This window comes from Pseudonaja textilis, chromosome 1 (assembly GCF_049901715.1).
Source record: "Pseudonaja textilis isolate UNSWEBS1 chromosome 1, rPseTex1.2, whole genome shotgun sequence".
NCBI lineage: Eukaryota > Metazoa > Chordata > Lepidosauria > Squamata > Elapidae > Pseudonaja > Pseudonaja textilis.
The window spans coordinates 65,727,313-65,750,646 of NC_141990.1; the positions used below are offsets into that span (position 1 = coordinate 65,727,313).

General features: G+C 35.9%; 1 protein-coding gene across 3 annotated transcripts in view; it reads right to left on the bottom strand.

Moving 5' to 3' along the window:
• The window catches only part of KIF26B (kinesin family member 26B), a 304,113-nt gene that overhangs the window by 82,098 nt on the left and 198,681 nt on the right, over nt 1–23,334 (bottom strand). For all 3 annotated transcript variants that reach the window (XM_087936723.1, XM_026695440.2, XM_087936727.1), the window contains 3 exons: nt 2,206–2,412; nt 875–968; nt 36–298 (listed from right to left, as the gene is read on the bottom strand). In XM_087936723.1, coding sequence (XP_087792849.1) covers nt 36–298; nt 875–968; nt 2,206–2,412 — 564 coding nt within the window. The remainder of the gene's footprint in view (nt 1–35; nt 299–874; nt 969–2,205; nt 2,413–23,334) is intronic.

Below are 23,334 nucleotides of genomic sequence, written 5' to 3' on the forward strand. Positions count from 1 at the left end.
GGTTAAAGTGTGACACAAAAGAGTTTTAAATTCACCTGCATGCCACAAATGGGGTCCTCACTAAGGTAGACACCTGGTGACTGACCATCTTGTAAGCTCCCTGTTGCTACCTCTGACAGCAAATCTCTCAGGTGTTCTTCTTTTCCCCACACTTCTACTGCAGAGATTCGGACTGAGAAACGTGCTCCTGTTTTCTCTTTTCTTTCATGAATCAGCTTGAAAAGCCAGGAGATGGCGCAAGGGATTATGCCAAGGTTTTGCATGGAATCATCTTTTCCAATCATGGTATATGATTTTCCTGTTGGGAGTACAGGAGAAGAAAATAAAATAAATATATACATACATAACTTATTTATGTATATATTTACATACTTAAGAAAATTACAAAAAATATATCAAGATTTCACACTGTTAATTCAAATTTATTTTTATCAAGTTTATTTTTATGGCCCAGACCCCCATTATATTGAATAAAATACAGCTAAAATTGTAAAATGTGTATCCTTTTCATGAATAATAGCTTATCAACAGCTTCCAACTGACTGTAAACATGACTTTGAATCAAGGAACTTCTCAAAATATTTCTAGACATTAGTGTCCAAAAATGCTAGTAATCCTGGGAATGTAAACCTAACTACTTCTTTTATTCTAAACATTACAATTATTAACTGTTTCTTCTTTATTCAGAAGAATCCTTCCAAGCGATATGACCAACCTTCTACTCTAAAGCTATGCTGAGGCAAATATATACATATGTATTTGCTATTTCAGAGAGTTAGAAGGAAAATATATCAACAGATAAAAAAATAGATAAGTATATCAAGCAAAATACATATGATACAGTGTAATATTACCTGAATAAAAATATACTAACCGAGTTTGGCATGTCCAAAGCAAAATACACATCCATCTGCACCATTCACCACAGACTGGATCACTTCAGCTACAGTTCCTGCACATACTTCAGCCTGTCATAAAGGAGATATATATATATTATTTTCTGAACACAAATATATCTCTTCTTGGAGCAAGTGGAGAGCCACTGGGTGAGATCACAATACCTTGTTCATGGAGGCTAATAAATCAATCATGAAACAGTGGTTGCTTGACTTGCTTTACTTCCTCAAGAATAAGGATATTTATGATCTTAACATTGGCATTCCACTATACACTACTCCACTCACCCATCAGAAAAAGTATGGTGCAATGTTTAGAATACTGAACTAGAAGCATGGAAATATGGGATCAAATTGCCTCCCATTCATGATACTCTTTGTAACTGACCAGTCCCTACTTCTTGATATAGCATAGCTAATAGGATTATGTACAGGGGTGGGATCCGAGCAGTGTAACTACCGGTTCGGTGATTTGCTTCGTGTGCGTGTGAAACCTCATGAGCTGTGCTGCCCGGACAGCTGAGCAGCACTGCACGCAGGTGCACAGCATTTGAAAAAGCACCATTTTCCTGCTTTTTCAACCGCAGCTGCCACGCAAAGCAGCTGAGGTTGAAAAAGCAGGAAATAAAGGACAGGTAAGAGCCCGGGTGGACAGGTGGGCCAAAACAGCAGCAGACACAGAACTGGTTCTGTGTCTGCTGCTCTTCAGAGCTACCGGTTCTACAGAGCCAGACAGAACCGGTAGAATCCCACCCCCTGATTATGTAACATTAAAAGGGAAAATGAGGCAAACTAGATGCCTACTCAAAGTTCCTTGGAGGAGTAGGAAATCATCATAATAGTAAAACACAATTCTTTGCAGAGACCTAAAGATAATAGGCAGTTTGAGGCACGGTGACAATCAGCAGGCAGACAATAGAAAAGATGAGTTGCTGAAGAACAGGAGTTTTGTGGAAACAATTCTGTGATGCCGATGTTAATGGAATGAAATATTGGCACTTGTACCTCAGAAAATTCAATACAAACAGAAATGAAGAGATATGAATTTACAAGCTAATACAAAAATACTGGCTAACTACTGTCACTATTTGTCAGTTCTATTCCATTTTCATTTTACACTGATATTTTTAATATATTTCCATTTATTTTGGAATAAAACAGGTTACACATTTGGAACTGTTTACAGTTCAAATTTCAGTATGCATTTTAGAACAAAATTGTATGCATCATTGATTCAATACTTGTAAACAATCAACCTTGAAAATTATGATAGAATGATGCTCCAGGCTTTGTAAGAGTTGCAACATACCTGGGATGCGTCTTGAGGGAAAACTGCATCAAATACAAACATCTTGGGTGGTACTTGGGTGCTCCTTTTTTGGAAAGCATTCTGGCCTCCGGAAGACAATGGGTCATATAAAGTGATTTGTTTCTTGCGGGGATCAACCTTTAAGAAGGAACTGGATTCTGAAGAGTCCCTGGCCAGAGTAGAACAAATGCGCAACATGACTTTCACCTGTTAGCAAAAACACAACAATAACGTATTTCATTAAATGCTATAAAAATAATGACAAATTCATGAGTATTTAAAATGAATATTCTGGCAACTCCAATTCAATATCCTGCTTTCTGTATAAATGTGGCATATCAGAATTAATGACTTGAACCTTTTAAGCAAGTGAGATACGGTTCTACTTTAAGATTATCAACTTCCTTGTCACAGGTGTTTGTAGGCACACTACTTTCCATGGGCCAAACTAAAAAGAAGATAATGTCAGTGCTGCTGTAATTCTAAATTAACATGAAATTAACAAAGCAAGAAAAATAACAGGTAGCAACGGAACAGCCATTTTTTCAGTAATCTGAATGTGCACTGCCATCATAGCAGAATGAAAAAGTCTTCAATTTTAATAATATTTAAAAGGTTCTCAAATTACTGTACTGCAGTAAGTCATATGTACATATGATTTACATTACTGTACAATTTTTATATATAGCCTACAAATGCTAAAGTAAGATTTAGTTTGGTAAATTAAACAATGTTTTTTCCCACTTCTCTTTTTTTTAGACTAGTCTTTTGCTCTCAAAATTATTTTATTATAAAACTGGATGGCATGGTTCATAGATGTCAATAATTATAATTTATAGTAAGGTCCTGATATCTGAGACTGCTCCAGCAGTTAACACGCTCATGTTCTCCCAAACAGGCAGAATTCAAAGCATATTAATTTTACCTTAGCACTTTATTTTTTATTTCCATTAAATCTAGAAAGATACTTTAAAATAAAGGTGACTGGCATTTTTGTTTTAAATTTTAAATTCTGTATTGTTTGTTTAGCAACTGACTGGTATTTATTTGAAACCATAATTCTTAAACAACATGGCAGGAATACGATACAGGGAGACTAAAGCCTTGTGTATTCCTCCTGCCAGTTACTGAGAAGAGGAAACAAGAGAGAGAAAGGGAGGAAGGGGATATGTAAACTTCATGTTGGTTTCTATTTCATCCTGCGAATATAATCTTAAATGAATGTTATTACTGCTCCGTGTGAATACGGTCAATATTTCTTAAACAATTCAGTTATAAGAACAAAAAGATGTCCAATTAAAGACCCTATTCTGAATTTAAAGTACAAAGCATATTGTAAAAATCCTATGTTCAGGGTCTGATAGGTTTCACAATTATTAATTCATATTATCATCTATGAATTTTTCTTTTTCTCCTTTTTTTGTACACTATTTTTTGTTATTGTTAGGGTTGAATGTATGTTTTTGATTTGTTTCATTATGCTTGTATTTTATTTTCTATGATAAAACAATAAATTAAAAAAAGAAAAAAAGGAAAAAAACATTCTATTTAGGGGTACTGATTTGTGGCCTATTAAGAACCAGGCCATGCAAACAGCAGGCGAGAGAGCAAAGTTTTATCTGTGCATGCGCAAGATCTAGGTTCATACGAAACCACACTTTCTCTCCCCGCTACCCCCGTTAGTGAAAGACAATTTTTTTTCTGAAAATGGTGCCTGATGCCAGAAAGGTTGGAGACTGCTGATTGAGAGAACTTTCTAATCATTTCTTAAAAAAAAAAAAAAAACCCTACCCATTTACCCAACAATAGCTACTTGTTTAGATATTCCCGATTGGATAGGGTCACTTTTGTGTCTCAGAAACAGTCTTTATTTTCTGTTGCTCTCATATATATATTTATTTCATTCAATTATGTCTGATTCTTAACAACTGCCTGAATAAGTCCTTGAAGCCTTCTTGGAAAGGTTTTTCAGAAGTGCTTTACCATTTCCTCTTTCCTAGGGCTGAGAGAAAGTGACTGCCTCATTGTCACAGTCAGCTGGTTTTATTCCTACTAGAATAGACTAGAATCCACTGTCTCCCGATTTCCTGCTTTCCTGTCCTGGAATCCAACTGGCTAAATTTGAGATCAAATTTAATGATTAGCAAAGAATTATGTTATTCCATTCATGATATGATTCTTAATTGGCTGCAATTACCAAGTACCATAAATAAAAAGTAGCAAAGAATAAAATCACATTGAACAGAGAATATTATTATAATCAATCTAAGATGTAATTTTATACATACTGCATCTTCTTCCTGGAAAATCTTAAGAAACTATGTAGACATTATCTGGCTGCATTATTAAAATAATCTCTGTCCTACTGAAATTGCTATAAATATTGGAAAATATATAATGTAGTTTTAATTTCCTATAATTGGTATTTGGTCTGAAACTACTATTTTCAATACTTTTTTTCTTGACACAAAACACTGAGTTACAGATTTATTTTTAAGTTTTGCATTTGGGTAACAGATAGCTTGATATAGCGGTTAAGAGATTGCACTAGACATTGGGAAACGATAAGTACTAGTTCATCTTGGCAAGAGGCCAGCTGGCTAATCTTGGGCCAGTCAGTTTCTAGGAAGAAGCAAATAACAAACCACTTCTGAAAAATTTTGCCAAAAAACTGCAGGGACTTGACTAGGAAGTCTCCAAGAATCGGACATTACTGAATGGAAGAGGGAAAAAACACCATTACTCTAGCAGCCATTTGGAACAGTTTTTCAAAAACCCCATAACCAGCTGGGAAACTTTCCACTGACTCTGGAACTTGCCTAGGGCTTTTCTTGTAAGGATTTTATCATTTTTGCTATTAACTCTGAATAAGTATTCAGTACTCTGACAAAGTATTTCTGGAGTCTTAGATACTGAAGTTCTGCCTGAAATTCCCTAATGGCTTTTCTTTTCTTTATCCTCTAGCTATTGTCTCAGTATAGAAAACAATTTATTATCATTATGCTTATTGTCAAGGCCCCTTTTGCTTTCTTCCTCTCGCCATCCCAAATAGCTGCACATACATATGAAACTATTTCATAGGACTTTGGACTTTACATGATCCATGAAAACTCACAAAATAATAAATGTGTTGGCTGGTTGCCAAAGGCACTTGGACTTTTTTTCCCCCCCCAGAAAAGATCTTAGGAAGAAGAAATAGATGTCTCTAATTAGAAAGAACTGTATGTATTAAGTTTGGTTTTTTGCATGTCCCATTTTTACCATCTTTGTTTCATAAAGATGAAAACAAAAGTCTATACCAAAATCTGTTCACATTTATGTGCATTTAGTGAAAAATTACTCTAATACAGATTTCTGTCGTTCCCCGCCCCCCCAAATAACTGCAGTACAGGATTTAGAAATGCACAAATCCTGAAGAATAACTGTGTTCCAGGAGAAATATTTATCGAAGTTGGAATTTAAATACATTTTCTTTCACTACTACTAATTAATAATGAAGAGATGCGATGGGTTACTCAAAGACCTTTATCAGTAGAGTAAGCAGCTTGACTTAAACCCAAACTGTAAGGTTTCATGTTTGAATTATTTAGCTCTTTGTGTAACACATAAAGCTGGAACTTTCTCTTTGGGCAGGGTGTCTTTTATGAGTCACTAATCCCATCAGTCATTCTGGCACCTTTTATTGGACTTGTTTTTTACAGCCAGGGGTTTGGTTAGAGTGGCACTGTCCATGGAGACAGAGACAGAGCAGAACTATCAAGTTATATTAGCACTCCATCAACATAATGGCAATTGCTGACTACAGGAACAGACTTATTTGAGGTTAATCAAGAGTAGGCTTTGTAATTCTTCATTGCCACTGCTTGAAATAATAGAAGGAATCACATCATTTCTTATTGTAAGCAGTCGCAGAATGAACAGTATAATAAAATGTGTATCCATCTTGTGCTTATAGTCATTTTCTCACAAGAGAAGGTTTTTTTTAATCTAGCAGCAGCAAATAAGAAACAAAAAAGGAAGTATATTTCTTTTATCATGAGTCTGAAATTATTCAATCAAGTGAATTCACAGTAAGATTGGCAGTTATCCAGATTTAAACCAGCGCATCTAAGATAGTGAAAAGAATGAACTTTTTGGTGTTTTAATTCTTGCCATTATCTAGGGTATTTTAGTGTTGCAGGAGTTGAATCTGATATAATTCCTTTTTTTAAAAATTCAGCATGCCTTCATTAGGTCAAGTGAACTTTCGTGAGTGGCTTCAAAGTAAGTAGCTTCTTGGCCCTGGGCAATGACTAAAGTACAGACACAGGATGTGTTCATAGAAGTTAGATAGTTAGAAGAACCCAGTGATTAGTTGTTGGTTTTCTCAGATTCCATAGTATGCTAGTTTATTTCTTATATCTTTTGGAGTATGGTTTTTAAATCTGGTTAGCTGCCTAGAGTCACATTTGTGAGGTAATGTGGGGTGCCACAAGTTTCCGTCTTAGGCCCAGTACTCTTCTATATCTTCATTAACAGCTTAGATGAGGGAATAGAAGGGGAACTTGCCAAATTTGCAGATGATACTAAGCTGGCAGGAATAGTTAACACCCAAGAAGACAGGCTCAAGATCCAGATGGATCTTGACAGACTAGAAGACTGGGTCGTAACTAATAAAATGAAATTCAATGTAGAGAAAAATGAAGTCCTACACTTAGACAAGAAAAACCAAAAGTACACATATAGACTGGGTGAAACTAGGCTCGATAGCAGTAACTGTGATCAACTGTGGACAACCAGCTAAATATGAGCAAGCAGTGTGCAGCCGCCGCCAAAAAAGCTAATGCAATCCTAAGTTGTATTAACAGAAGGATACAGTCAAGATCAAGGGAGGTACTAATACCACTCTATAAAGCCTTAGTAAGACCACACCTAGAGTACTGCATCCAGTTTTGGTCACCACATTATAAAAAAGATGTTGAGACTCCAGAAACAGTACAGAGAAGAGCAACCAGGATGGTTAGGGGACTGGAGGCTAAAACATACAATGAAAGGTTGCAGGAACTGGGCTTGGCTAGTCTAGCAAAGAGAAGGACCAGGTGAGACATGATCTCGGTCTTCCAATATTTGAGGGGCTGACACAGGGAGGAGGGGGTCAAGCTATTTTCTAAAGCTCCTATAGGCCAGATAAGGAATAATGGATGGAAACTGAACAAGGAGAGATTTAACCTGGAAACAAGGAGAAACTTTCTGACATTGAGAACAATCAACCAATGGAACAGCTTGCCCTCGGAAGTTGTGGGAGCACCATCAGTTGAGACTTTCAAGAAGAGATTGGACTGCCATTTGTCAGAAATGGTGTAGTCTCCTGCTTGGGTGGGGGGTTGGACTAGATGACCTACAAGGTCCCTTCCAACTCTGATTATCTGTAATCGGTACATAGCCATCTAAATTGACTGAAACTAAATGTAACAATATGTGGGAAAGACCTTGGGAGACAGGCCAAACAACACTGCCTAGAGAATGATATAAGAGACAGCACAGCCCACAGCTGGATATTGGAATGAACTTGGATGAAGCAAGAAACTCAGAAGAAACTCTCCCTAGTTTCTCACACTGTAAAAGAGATGGCAGGAAAACTTTGCTTTCAGATTAGCTTTACAATAAAGTAGAATTAGCTTATCTATTCATAGTTTCTGCCTGATCTACCTAGCAGGCTGTCACTAACTAATGATCATATAATTAATTAGGTCCCAAAGGTGCTTTTTCAAGTGGCAACTGGACTTTTTTTTCAGAAAATCCAGTTGCCTCCTGAAAAAGCACCTTTGGGACAACCATGACCTGGATGATTGAGAATCTCCATAGACATAATTATCTAGGAAACTGTGAATTCCAAAAGCCTACCAGCAAGTCTAAATCAAAAGGGTCCAGGGAATCTTTTCTGCTGACTGAACTGGGATGACACCTTCTTTACCTTTTCCTTCCTTTTTTTTATGGTCTCTTACAAACTCCCACCATTTTTTTGAGGCTTTGACAGCTTCGCTGATGCCATAAAACAGGTAGTGTTTTGCTTGGAGGAAGGACAGACAAAAACTATCCATTTCACTTTCCAAAAGCAAGAGTGGAATAGAACAGTAGATTCAGCACCCACTGATTCTTTGTTTACAGCAGTGCAACGAAAATAAGAAATGTACCCATTATCTTCCCAAGGTTTTCACAGTCAGCTATCTAACTCTATGTATAGGAAACACGGATATGTATCAAAATAATTGCATCACAAAAAAAAGATAGATAATAAGTTCCTTTTTAAAATTTAGTAAATATCAATTTAGCCCTACTAAGTCTGTCCTGTAACATAGAATACTGTTGTACAATATGCAACAACCGCACAATGCATATAGTTTATGTAGGGATTTTTCTAATTCATTGTATTTCAACAATTTATTACAGTATTTAAACCATGCGGTAAGACTACTCATCTTCCAGAAGTGACTCTAGGAGATATAAATGGGTTAAAAGCACAGTAGTTTAGTCAGTATCATGTTTGTGTAGCTATCATCTGGCATGAACTCAAATGATCAGAATAATCCAGTTCTATTCACATTTTAGACACAGTCACATATTTTACATCATTTTTTTCCTTTTAGAGTATTTACCTCACAAATATCATAGAGCTCAAGGGGGCAACAAAGGATTTTCATGATCACAGTGAGGAGTGAAGACCAATCGTACGGGGCTTCATTAGCTTTGGTGTTCCAGCACCAAAAACATAAGCCACTCCCGCAATACATAACTTTTATTGGTAAATCTGAATGGCATCATTTACATATTGTTAGGAATGTAAGTTACCTAACAGCTATTTGGGTTGGAAATATATAAACCAGGATAAACATTTTAATACTGTATCTTTAAGAAAATGCGAAAGTGTAAGTGGGTGTGGTTTCTCAAAACGGCCATAAGATGGACCCAGAAATCTGGGTTGTCTTAGTCTTAGTCTCAGAAGAGAGTGTGTCTCAGTGAGTCTCTTTTTCCTTTTGTTGGAGAGAGTTGTCGTTCCTAAATGACTGTTACTGATCGTTGATGTAAGTCTGTTACTAAACTGTTTTTGACACTGGATTTTGTTATTGGATTATCCCTGGACTAAAAACTGACTGACATAACCCGTGAATGACTTTGGACTGCTTGTTTTGAACTTTGCTTAAACTTTTCTGGAAGTAAAAACCTACATTTACTGTACAGTGTATCTGTGTGCTGTGTGAGTATTATTTAAACACTTCTCTCAAATGCGTCTCCCTGTATGCTCATTCTCCTAATGGGGAATTACCTCAACACATATTATCAGTCTTCTTCTGTCCTTAAAGTAAAATAATAAGCATCATCAATGAAGGAAAACAGAAAGATAAAATAGATTGTAAGAGATGCCCTATGTTAAAATTAGTAAATTATCTATCCTAGGTTACATAGTTGTGATTTTACAGAGACTAGATGGAGATCTTTTGTAAACTGCTATTTGAGAATCCATTTCCTGGAGCACTCAAAACCAAAAACTGGAACCTGTTGCAATAAATCATGGAAGTTTAAATATAGTATATTGTCATCACCAGCAACCCATATTTTTAACTGAAAAGCATTATGTAAATTAACTGATCTCTTCTTTGAGGTTCAGGTTTCCTAGATCATGTTCAAGTAGAACCCCATTACTATTTATCATGTACCCATAGTGGGAACTGTTTTTAATACAGGTGAGATTACCTGTTTTACAAAAATAACATTTCCCCCCCTGAACTTTCTTAATTAAAACAGCTTAATTTAAAAATACTAAAAATAACCTTTAAATGATTGCTTTTCCTTTATAGACTTTGTTAGAAATCCTTGTAAAGAGATCACTAGAGATCTACCATTTATTGCCATTATAGTGAAATAGTGTTGTCTTTTAAAAATGGTTAGCTACAGAGATGTATACTGAATAGAACATAATTAAGGAAAATAATCAGAAAATTACTGTGGAAATCTGTGGAATGAGAGAACTGTGAAATCCAGTTCAGCTCCATAGACTTCACATGCTACTGTGATTTGCCAGAAAGCTCCAAGAAGCTTTAACAACACTGCCAAAGTTTATGGAAATAAATGGTTCCACAGCTACCAACTCCATAGCACTATTGTGAGCTGATGACAAAAAGTTAAATATTCCTTCCACCTAGAAAGCCTTTCTCTATAAGATCTTTGAAAAGATGATTCTGCTGGTCTCGTGTTTGGTCTCACAGCTTTTGGATCTGCTCTAATCTTCCTCAATCAGCTTTCCTTTCATGGATGCTTTGTGTCTAAGATGATGCGGGGGATGGTGGTGCAAAATGGCACTCTTAGCTGGCATCTTGTGTGAACTCCCATGTATGTTCTTCTGTAGTGTTTAAGAGTCTTAGGATCTGCAAGCTGCAAAACTAGATTACTATCTAGTGATCTTTGGTTTACACTATATGCTTCCAAATTTACTAGGCACTATTTTGTGTCTCCAAAGGAGGAATAGCACAATTTAAAACTTTATAGAACCTTTGGTTTTACCTGTAACATACAGTAATATTACAACATCTTCAGTAACCACCATTTTACAAACACTGCAATTAGTAAACACAATAGCTAGGTTTTATTCTAAAAATAAAACAATTATCAGAATAACTGTTAGGCCAACAGGAACTTCTCTATACAGTTTTTAATTTTATCCCTTTAATTTCAGGAATGTAGGATTATCAGGTTAAAGACAAGAAAGTTTAACTACAGCAAGGTAATTCTGTTGTATAATGTTGTATGTTAAGTCTATCATCTGCACCTCTGTAACTGTCTGGTTTGGTTCGGCAACCCAAGAGGACAGACACAGACTTCAGAGGATAATTATTACCAACCTCCCTTGCACAGAGGACCTGTATACTGCATTAGTCAAAAAGAGGGCTGTGAAAATATTTACCGACCCTTCACATCCCGGACATAAATTGTTTCAACTCCTTTCCTCAAAACGACGTTATAGAGCACTGCACACCAGAACAACTAGACACAAGAACAGTTTTTTTCCCAAATGCCATCACTTGCTAAATAAATAATTCTCTCAACACTGTTCAACTATTTACAAAGTCTGCACTACTATTACTTTTAATCTTCTCATCACTCCTTATCGCCCATCCCCTCCCACTTGTGACTCTATGACTGTAACTTTGTCACTTGTATTCTTACGGTCTATATTGACTGTTTTCTAGTATGACTTGATTGCTTATTGTACCCTATGACTATTATTAAATATTGCACCTTATGACTCTTGATGAATGTATCTTTTCTTTTATGTATGCTGACAGCATTTGCACTGAGACAAATTCCTTGTGTGCACTGAGACAAATTCCTTTCTCACACTTGGCCAAAGAATTTTATGATTCCAACAATATTCTTAAATGAGGCTATAGTCAAACACAAATATTGATATTTAATCCTGAATACTGAAGCAGTCTAGTACCCTGATGGAACTAAGCAATATATTTCATCTCTCCAACCACCTCCAGTATTGTTTACTACCACTTCTGATAATATAAAAAGATAATTATTTTTTAATTAAGCTCAGCCCCTGGACACTTCATGGGCTCATTCATGTAGCCATATTGCAAACAAGACAAAGGATATTACTATGTTACTTTTTTATTATGAGTAAAATGGACAATTATTTGTTAGAGCATGGCCTATTGGCATTCATTGCATACATTATTTCTAACCCAAGCAATTTTTAAAAAAAAATATACTTTCATAAGAACTGACAACAAATATTGTTTTAAAAAAATATTTTGCTAAATATTTGATAAGATCTGGCAACACAGCTTCAAGTTTTTGTTATGCAACTTTAATGCCGAATTAATGAAAACCTTCTAAATTCATTCTGTAGAGTGTATCTCAGGGTCAGTATAGCCTTTTTTTCCGCAGCATGTAGCAACCTTTAATGAATGGCACCTGATCAATAATGCACGCCCTGACATACGAGAATAAATACAAAGGCCCTCCATATTAGTTCTAACTGTGGAAAATGTCAGAAACATTTATCATGAATCCAGATTGATGCCCTGCAGCTGCTATCCACAAAGACTTTAAATCTAACTTTGTGGAATCCTGCAAATAGGTTCTCGTGTCTTTCGTAATTAGTTTTTCTTCAGACTGAAACACACAATAAGATTGGATGGAGAGTGCATGTGATGGCAATTATCAAAGCTTTGTTAAAAAGAAGTTAGCCATTATGGCATTTTGTTTTTCAACTGCTTTAAAAAAAAAACTTGGGCAGTTATTTTGATTTCCAGGTGTGCTTTAAAATAATTACCTTTTGTAACTCTATGTAGCCTAGCAGCATGAGCTGAATCAGTTTGCAAACTTCATTTATACTGGTAATTCAAAACCAGAGATTAACAACTCAATTGAGCAAACAATTGTAAGCCAAAGAAATAGCAAATTTTTGTTTGTTTTAATGCCCAGGCATACAACTGAAAGGTCCTCCTGTACCCTGGAAACCTACATTAAACACTTTTAAAAAGCAAATAGAAGGACAGAAGCCAATTCTTTTTTGAACCACAAACTAGCTATTAAGTCTCAATAAAAAGTAAAAAAAAAGTTTAAGACAGCATGGAACATTTCAATCCCTAACATATAAATCCCTGGGGCAGTGGTGGTGGAGATGAATTTGTTTCTAGTTCTGTTGTAGAAGGAGATTGTGAAGTACACCGTGAAAAGCTCTAGAGCAGTAGTGGCTAACTTTTTTGGCACCGAGTGCTGAAACAGGAGTACACATGCACACTGGAAACCGGAACAGCAGCTCCCCAATCCATGGGAGCACAGGAAACCGGAAGCTTAGCTTCCCGATGCGCACATGTGCACCGGCCATCTGGTCTTCCAATTTCTAACTTGCATGCAGGTACGAAGACCAGCTGGCTGGCACGCGCATGCACTCCAGGGAGTTGCTTTTCCAGTTTCTAGCACTCCCGTGCACGTGAAGACCAGCTGGTGCGCCGGAACCCGGAAGAGTAATAGGCGATGGCTGGTGTGCCCAGAGAGATGGCTCTGTGTGTCACTTCCAGCATGCATGGCATAGGTTTATCACCACAGCTCTAGAATCTAGACCACCTTTGGGTTTAATGATTTTGAACCAGATGGCTGAATTTTTACATAGTGGTTGAGTTCTGCATTTCCCATCCCATATGCATCCATTTCAGTGGATGATCACTTACAAAAAAACAAGGTTCTACATTTAGGCAAGAAAAATCAAATGCACAGGTACAGTATATGCAGTACCTTGCTCAATAGTAGTAACTGTGAGAGAGGACTTGGAGTCCTAGTGGACAATCATTTAAATATGAGCCAGCAGTGTGCTGCAGCTGCCAAAAAAGCCAACAGAGTTCTAGGCTGCATAAATAGAGGGATAGAATCAAGATCATGTGAAGTGTTAATACCACAATAATGCCTTGGTAAGGCCACACTTGGAATACTGCATTCAGTTTGGCACACCATGATGTAAAAAAGATGTTGAGACCCTAGAAAGAGTTCAGAGAAGAGCAACAAAGATGATTAGGGGATTGGAGGCTAAAACATATAAAGAACAGTTTGTTGGGTATATGGATACACCAACCAGGTTTGGGTTGAATAAATATGTAAACCTAGGATTAAAGTGTTTTGTAGCTTTAAGCACAAGAAACTGCAATGTCATTGTGGGTGCGGTTGCAGGCAGTAATAAAGGTAGGAAGGGAAACGTAATAGACCCGTCTTCTGGATGCACCTGGTTCTGTTCCTGGTCTGCTGCCTGCTGGAACGTCTATCTGCTTGCTTTTGGAGGCTACTGTGCTGGAATTGGGTATGTTTAGTCTAATGAAAAAAAGGACTAAGGGTGACATGATAGCAGTGTTCTGATATCTCAGGGATTGCCACAAAGAAGAAGAAGTCAAGCTATTCTCCAAAGCACCTGAGGGCAGGACAAGAAGCAATGGATGGAAGGAGAGAAGAAGAAATTTCCTGACAGAACAATTAACCAGTGGAACAACTTGCCTCCAGAAGTTGGGAATTCTCCAACACTGGAGGCTTTTAAGAAGAGATTGGATAGCTATTTGTCTGATATGGTATAGGGTTTCCTGCCTGAGCATGGGGTTGGACTAAAAGACCCCCAAGGTCCCTTCCAACTCTGTTATTCTATTGTAAAGGGAACTCACAATTTTCGGTTCTTACTGCTAGGAAGTTTTTCTAATATTCAAATAGAATACAACTGCTTGTAACTTGTGCTTGCATTTTGGAGCAATAAAAGTAGGCCATGACCACCATGATTATTTGTCTGATGTTCATCTCTTCTTATCTAGGTGCTGGAGAGGATGTGCTCTAGTCCATTTCCTTTTTAGTTTTTTTGTTTGTTTGTATATTTGTATGATTTATCTCTATGGGTCTATTGATGGATGACTTGTCTGAATGCCACATTTTTGGATTTCGCTTGGTCTAGTATGCTTATCATTTCTTAGTTGAAACTTCATTTGAGTATGTCCATATGTTGTGAGCCTAAGGAGTTTTCATCACATATTCTGACTGCTAGTTGGCAATCATGGATGTGCTCTGCTAGTCTTCTGTCTGTCTGTCCTATATAGCAGCTGTTACATTTCTTAGATTGTGGGTGGTAGATGACACTTTTTTTTTCTTCTTGAGACTTTGATCTTTTGGTTTACTAGGATGTTTTGGGGGGCTTTAGTTGGTTTGTGTGCTATGGTGATGTCGTATAGTTGTAATAGATTACAACAATCAAGCAGAAAACAATACGCTAATTAAGAAATTACCAAGTATAAAACCCCCACCAACACTGGCATATATATAAGCCAGTGTATATATACAAAGAGCAAACCCCACACATGTTAATAAAGTTAACTAGCTGAGTAATGACATGTCTGCAAGCAAACAACCAAGCTCAGAGAGCACCAAGGACCCCCAAATTACACCATTATATGGTTACTTTGCTCAATGTTTCTGCTACCCCTTCTTGTCCATCTAATAACATCGCATCAAGAAAAGCTGATTGTCTTTTACCCTCCTATATCTTAAGAAGTAACATCCTACTCAACAGTTTACAAAAATTAAGTGGGGGGGACCTCTCAGGCTTACCTCTGGAAGGTATGAAACCAAAGTAAAATATATGATGAAAAATACTTCAGCTTTAATTCCAAAGAGTTCTGCAGATAATTTTTGAATTAAATTTAATTAGCGGACCAGCCCTCTGGGGGAAAAAAAAAGGCAAAATAGGTAGGATGGAAATAGCAATAGTAGCACGGACAAAAAGCAACAGTAAGTTTCTGCTTCCTCTCTCTCTAGGGGACTAGGCATAGATGATCTGCTCTCTATTAGGCATGGCATGTTGAAAGATGTCTAAGTTACTTGTCCATTCAGTAGCCACGTTGTTAATAGATAAGTGTAAGGAAGGAAGGCAGGAGAAACTCCTAAGATAAAGAAAATAGCCTTCATCTGAAAATTTTTTAAAAAGTGCTTATTTCTTTCATAATATAGTAATACTAAACTATAAATCATTTCTTTTATAAACTACAATAATATTCCAGAAATGCTCTGGTATATGATTCCAATTTTACAATACTAGGGAGTTTTTAGTATCGTTCATTGGCATGGTAAGGCAAAATGTACTTAATAATCCTCTTAAATAATGCATATCCACAGGCAAACCATCTTTTGAAATTTATGGGTAATTGCAACCGACCAGACAAATCTAGCCAAGGGGGGGAAAAGTGTGATTTATGTAAAAGCAATTTCCCATTATAAAAAACTTGGAATCTTTCCTAGTAGTTCATCTGGGATTTAGATTCCTTTTTAATTTACATCTGATACATGAAATCTCGAAGCAGTTGATCTAAATGTCAATTTTAGGATTTGTTCAATGGTTGCAACCTCAACACAATATATCATGGATCGTATGACTAACATGGCCTTTTCCTCACTAGCCCATGCAATTACAAGTGATCCTCTTGTACAAAATGCAACTAAACAACAGGATTTCTCAGTTAGATACATCATTCCATTGTTTAATATAAGCCAACTCTCTGAGCAAAGACATCAAACTGCTCCTTTCAGATTGTTGAAGTAAAACTTCCATTACATCTGGCTAGCAACACCAATTACCTGCAGCTCTGATATTTACAATACTTAATCTTAGCAGGACATACAGTTTCCTGTATCTTTCAGGGTGAATAGTAATACTATGCAGGGACAAGATATAGTTCAGACCAGTGGTGGGATTCAAATATTTTTGCCACCGGTTTGGTGGGAGTGGCTTGGTGGGCGCGCTTTGCACGTGTGCACACACTTTGCATGCATATGCACATGTGTGCCAAACTCGCACTTTGCGCAGGTGCAGAGGCATTCTAACTCACCGCCTGCAAGCCTGCACGACCCTGGTTGCTTCAGCAGCAGCCGCGCGGCACTATTCTGTGCCACGCAAAGCAGCTGTGCTTCAAATTCAGTGGACAAAGGTGAGTATGGGAGCCTGGGCGGGCGGGTGAGCCCAACAGCAGAGCAGCAGAGAGAACCAGTTTGGTCTTCGCTGCTCATCGCTGCTACCGGCTCACCAGAACCGGGCCGAACCAGTAGAATACCACTGTTAGGATATGTGCAGAGTAACCCTTGTATAAAAAGGATATGCACACGGAAACAGTTTATGAGAACAGTTATGAATAAATATACAGCCACACAGAGTTGAACAAGTTGTATTAATGTTTACTTGAAGAAATAGCACAGTCCAATAAACAGTCCACGTCATACACGTTTTTAACAGTCCAGAAATATCTAGTTATAAAGTCTTCTTACCGGTTTCACGTCTTTTACAGCAGACAAATATCAAACCATAATACAACAAATAACCTTTGATATCAACAGAATATCCATAAGTATACTTAGCCTCTGATAAGAAACCTAGTTGGAGAGGGGAAAATCTGATAGTGAGATTATTCTCTTCCATACTGCAGGATAGAAATTTACATATGCTGTACTTAAATTGTAGAACCCAACAATTTCATCAAAATGATGAAACAACACTGCAACAATGTAACACAAGCTTTGCCCTTTTCATATATGTGTGCAACATCACAAAACATGTACAAAAGGAGCATAATTTGCATCTTCCTGCTCTGTCCTATACCCATGGACACCTCTGAATGTTCATCATAAAATATATCTCTAAACTAAAAAAAATAAGGATTATCTTAAGAATGATTTAAACAGAATGAAAAAAGAGTTTACACTTTTTGTATTTTCTATTCAGTTCATGGCAGAAAGGAAACAGGGTAGTGAATAATAATAGATATTGATAATATTGATAATGAAAATAATCAGTCTCAGAAGGTCCTGAGATTCCAGCATTAACTGAACATAAAACAATGTTACATCCTCCTAGGACCTATAGCTTTCTATACAACTCACCAAGAACTAATAACTTATCTTCATCTCATTTCTAAGATATATCCTTTTTTCAAAAGCATCATGAGTGGAAAGCTTTTCTGATATAATTTTCTGTAGGCAGGAATTACATGTGATAAATGACTAAGCTGTGCTATCATTTTTGGTGACAGAGCTTTACTGCATTTTCCCAACCCTTCTAGTATCTAGTTTTCTGTTTCAGGTGGGTTGTTTTTTGTTTTTGTATGATGCATGTTCTCTTGCCTCTATCTAGGACAATAGCAAAAAAAATGCATTACAAATTATTGTATAATTTACAATGGTCAGTTACCTCAGCATTTTTGGAGGGCAAATTATGTATAGTTGTATATGCAAGTAACAACCAAGCTAACCTCTTTAGTAGAAAACCAAAATGCAATTTTCTTTATAACTGTTATTCAATTTAATACAGATTCCATTTACAAGAGTTTCTTCTCTTGTCCTCATGATATCTGATATTAGAATAATATGATTTGATTTTCTAGCATTCATAAAAGCGCCGTAATTCTAGCTTATTCAGAGCAAAAAGCAATGCAACAAACTGTAAAAGCCTTGAGTAGTTGGTGTTATTCCTACCCCTATCACTGGCTTGAAGTTCCTTAAATACAAACAGTATATATGCTCGGTATGTGTGTTTGTGTGTGTATTCAGCCTGAAATATAAGTCCTTTACAGCAACACTCTGGCATTTGTTAACTATGAAATAGTAAAAACACTGTCAATGTGAATCAAGTCTTCAAGGGCAACAAAGAGAGAGTAATCATTCCCATCTGAAAGCACAGACCTTTTAATATGACTTTTTTTTAAAAAAGAGAGAACTATAAAGACAAACTGAATGTTTCTAGCATAACATGAGTTTTGCCGCAAGCTGACAAATAAATGTATCCAGTTAATTCCACTGCTATAAGTTTTTTTTAAAAAATATAAAACTGTATTTCATTTTATTTGTGTACTTTTCTGTTTTATTAATGGAACTATATGAAATCTGTTCCATTCAAACTGCTAATCTAATCATACCGACTGTTATGGATTAGATTAACCGTAGTGTATTTTAATGATGTAGGATAGGAATGTATGTGTCTGAGAGCACAAGAGAGCACACACCAGGGCATATTAAAGAGGGGATCCATGCCAAAAAATGGACTACACAGTCAAATTCTTTCTTTGAACGAAGTACAAAGAATTTGCCTGTCAAATTTTCACTGAAATATCCACTCAATAATATATAGAGACTTAAGTCACATTAAATTCCACCTAAGAGGTGCCTGAAAAACATAGGGTTCTGCAGGCATACTAGCTGTAAGGAAAGACATTATTATCTGCCCTTTTGCAGACAATAATATGCAGCTAGTAGTAACCCATTTCTATTTTTGCACTTTATACATTATGAGATTCAAAAGGAAAAAGAATATGTTGCATAATAATGATCATGAGGCTGCATATATTACATTTGTAATAATACAGTGTAAATGACCTTAAGACAATCTATTAATCTGAGGATCCAGGATACCTTTAAGAACAGTTCTTGTTCCTTCCAATTTCTCAAATATGACAGAATATGCCGTGACACCACATGAGATCTATGAAACGTTAATGCATTCATCCTCCTAAGGGGTACAAAATTAGGGCTTTTGATGAATGCAATCCTTAGTTAACTTGGGAAATGAACTATTCATTAATAGTGCTTCTGATTTATTTTAACTGAGCTTCAATTTACTGGTATTCAGATGTAGTATTATGCACAATTCTGAATTTATTTTTTGTGAATGTTTTAACAGTAAGAAGAATAAGACAGCCTTGTAGGCCCTCCAAACACAATTTCAAAGGATCAAATATGAATCCCCTAGAATCACCTTCTGGAATTGATCATTGACCAACTCAGTCTCTTTTGAAGTATGCAATAATGGAGGATAATGAAAAACAAGAACTCTGTTCACACAAGGCCAATAGAAAAAAGTGATCTTTCCTCCAGGTCTACTGAATTCAAATATAGGTGCTAACAGCACATGATCCAAGACTGGCTCAATCAGTTGGAGGTAATTTTTTTCTCTTTCTTTCCAAAGAACTAAAAAAAAATGATAGCATAATTGTGAAACTATGAAACTAAGGAAACTATGGGGATATACCTCAACTTGTTTCTGCCTCTTTTTCACTCTCTATATAGCTCTAAGCAATGAAATCTAAAATATGGAGATTTTTCTAGGATTTCACTCTTAATTACTGACATAAAAAGGCACAGTTAACTTTTAGATACATACTTATTGTGACATTGTTCATCCTTATGAACATTATGAACAATGTTAGGTGAACCTTAAAATAACTTAAACCAAATCTTGAATTAAAATGGATTTTAAAAAATCATCCAAAAATGTCTTCGGGTGGCTTGTAATCACTCACTTAAATATGTTACCACAGCATTTTTATTTAATTAAGTTTTTGTTTGGTTCAGTATTATGAGACATGATTCTTCAAATCCTAAAATGTCCACGTTCAATTTATATTGCTACTACCCTTTTCTACTTAGCATAGTATTGGATGAAGGGAGGGTTGTATCTTTTATTACCAATCATCAGTTTAATAAAGATTGATTGATTTTTTTTAGGTAGATATATTTTAACTCTTCTACTCTGAATGAATACCTTGTTGAACATTATGTTGATACAAGACTGGGAAGTGTAATATATCATAAGGGACCAGTTTATAAATAGCAGCATGCAGAGTATTGCTTTTATTATTATTTTGAAGACAATCCATCATTCAATATAAGAATTTGTTTAAGAAATAGATGGATCACCCATATATGTTATAATTACACATATAATATGTTTGAATTACAAACAAAATTAATGAAATTCATTTTAGTGAACAGACACAGGAACTTTGTTGGGAAATGTATTTCAAATATTGTTTAACATATAAGCTAAAAAAAAGGAACACTGGTGAAAGAAAACAGAGTAGACATGCTGAAAAGAGAACCGTGAAAAGTGAAAAAAGATACAAGTCTGCTGCACAGGAAAAACACCCAGAGGTGGTATTCAGCAGGTTCTGACCAGTTCTGCAGAACCGGTAGCGGAAATTTTACGTAGTACGGAGAACCGGCAAATCCCACCTCTGACTGGAGATTTTGCAGTCTCCTTCCCTTGACAAGCCCACTAAGTCATGCCCACAGAACCGGTAGTAAAAGAAATTTGAATACCATCACTGAAAACACCCATATATTATTAAAGGAAAGCCCTGAATTACATGTGAAAAATACTGTTGCTTGTTAATCAGTGGGAAAAAAATCAAACAAAAGAGTAATTCAGCAAAATTATTCCTGAAATTCCCGCAACATGGTACATATATATAATTGAAATTTACCCACATCACCTATGAAAGTATACCCTGCATAGAGACCATTGGTTTAAATCTTAATTTATAAGACATATTTGGCACAATATGACATGCTTCTGATCATTCTTTATGTCTTTTGCTGATGGGGCAACAATATGTTCAAATCACTATTAGGAATTTTGCACTAATACACCATCCTTTTGAGTGGGGAAATTAAGAGAAGAACATCAAGGGATACCATACCTTTCTTTCATGGCACAGCAGAGGGGTAAGATGGCATGGTGTGACATCAATGTTAATGCAGTTGTCAAAAATGCACAAGGTATCAATGTTCTATTTTAATATAGTAAGTACAGCTAGATTTTAATGTATTTACTATCAGCCAAGAGAATGAAATAACCGGTTGAAAAGTTAAAGACGATCTGTTAATTTTAACTAGTAGTTAAATTTTCTACCGCTTAACTTTTAATTTTGTAAATATCATTGCAATAGTTATATTGTATAAATAATTAAAAACTGTCTTTGCAGCATTTTATTTATTTATTTGGTAAATTTAGTCTGCATCATAAAACTGTTTGTAAGTTCGGAGTTACAATAGTGCTGAAAAAGTTACTTATGATCATTTTTCACACTTGTTGCATATTTGTACAATTAGAGACGCCAACAGGAGAACCAGTTTGCTGCTGGAGAAAAACAAGCATAAGCTAGCTGGGACCCAGATCCCAAGGAGAATGAAAACCATTTTGCAGTTATGCTTACACAAGCTTACTGTACATGACCCTTGATTGACAACTGTATATATTTATAAGACAAGGCGCAATGACTCAGCACTTAAAGACGCTGACCTTGTCAGTTGGAAAGCTGACACCCTGGGTTTGAGACCCAAGCATGTTGCAAGAGGGTGAGCTTCCATTACTTGCCTGAGTTCCTGCCTACCTAGCAGTTCGAAAACATGCAAATGTGAATAGATAAATAGGTACCACTTCGGTGGGATGGTGACAATGTAATCATGGTGGCTGCATGACCATGGAAATGTCTTCAGACAATGCTGGTTCCCTCAGATAGGAAATGGAGATGAGCACCGCCTACTAGAGTCAGACATGACTGGAAAGAGGAAACATTTCCTTTTCCCTTAGAAGAATTGTTTTAGTTGGAAGTAGTAACAAAAAGTACATTTAGAATTATGCAAACTTCAGAGTAAAATAATTTGTAGGGCATATCTTTGATTCTCTGAGCATCTTTTTCTACATTCCAAACTCAGGACAAAAGGGAAACTCAAGCATGTACATCTGTCATTCTAAAAAAAATTGTCTTTTAGACTAGAGGTATACATTTTGAGAAAAGCTTAATTTCTCATTTGAGTATGCATTTTCCATATATAATCTAGACATGCAAAAGTACATTACCAATAGCAGCACCCATCAGATATTTTCCCTGAATTTCAGATAACATAATTAAACAGAGTTAGTATCTATAACACTTCTCTGATCAAAAACTAAACTGGAAAGAAGATAAAGGATGTTACAAGATAACAATTTATTCCAGGACCACAGTTCTTTTAGATAGCTCATTACATTACTTCTTATTTTTAAAATATGTTTCCTGTTTTAATGCTTATATTTATTGCTTTAAAGAATTGCTGATTTTGTTTTAACTGATTTATTCAAGGTTGTTTATATTTTTCACTTGTAAAATATCCTGGGCTCCTCTTATTCTTACTTAATCTCCATTGGTTAATTAGTTACTCTGCCTAAGTCAGCAACTTGTACCGGTGCAAAAAAACAAAAACTATAAAAACAAATATACTGTATATACACAAAGGAACACAACCTGTTGAGGACTCGGTGAATATAGATAAGTTTTGTGCTGAAACAGAATTTCTGGTCTTACACATTGGAATCTGTACCTGTTCTGTTTAGTTGCTATACCAAACCAGGCAGTTATAGAAGTACAAATGACAGACTCAATAACTCCTCTGTAAAATTATAACAGCAGCTCCTGGGACAGTCTGGGCTTTCTAAATTGATGCATGAAGAATATTCTTTTTTTTTTTTAGAACAAATTTTATTAATTTTCAAAAACAATACACAAACCAACAAAACATAAAACTTAAGAACATAGAACATCTTTTAAGAAAGCAAATAAAACATCTTATTTAAGTACAGCATAGTTCCAAATTATCCCATTTCCCATTTCCATACAAACACAATTTAATATGCATCTTATATATTCAACTTCATATCTTATTACTCTTTTTCCAATTTCTCGCTTTTTCCCTTTACTTCTATTCAATTTTATTCATTAAACTTATACTTTCATCTATCTTAATTTACAATTT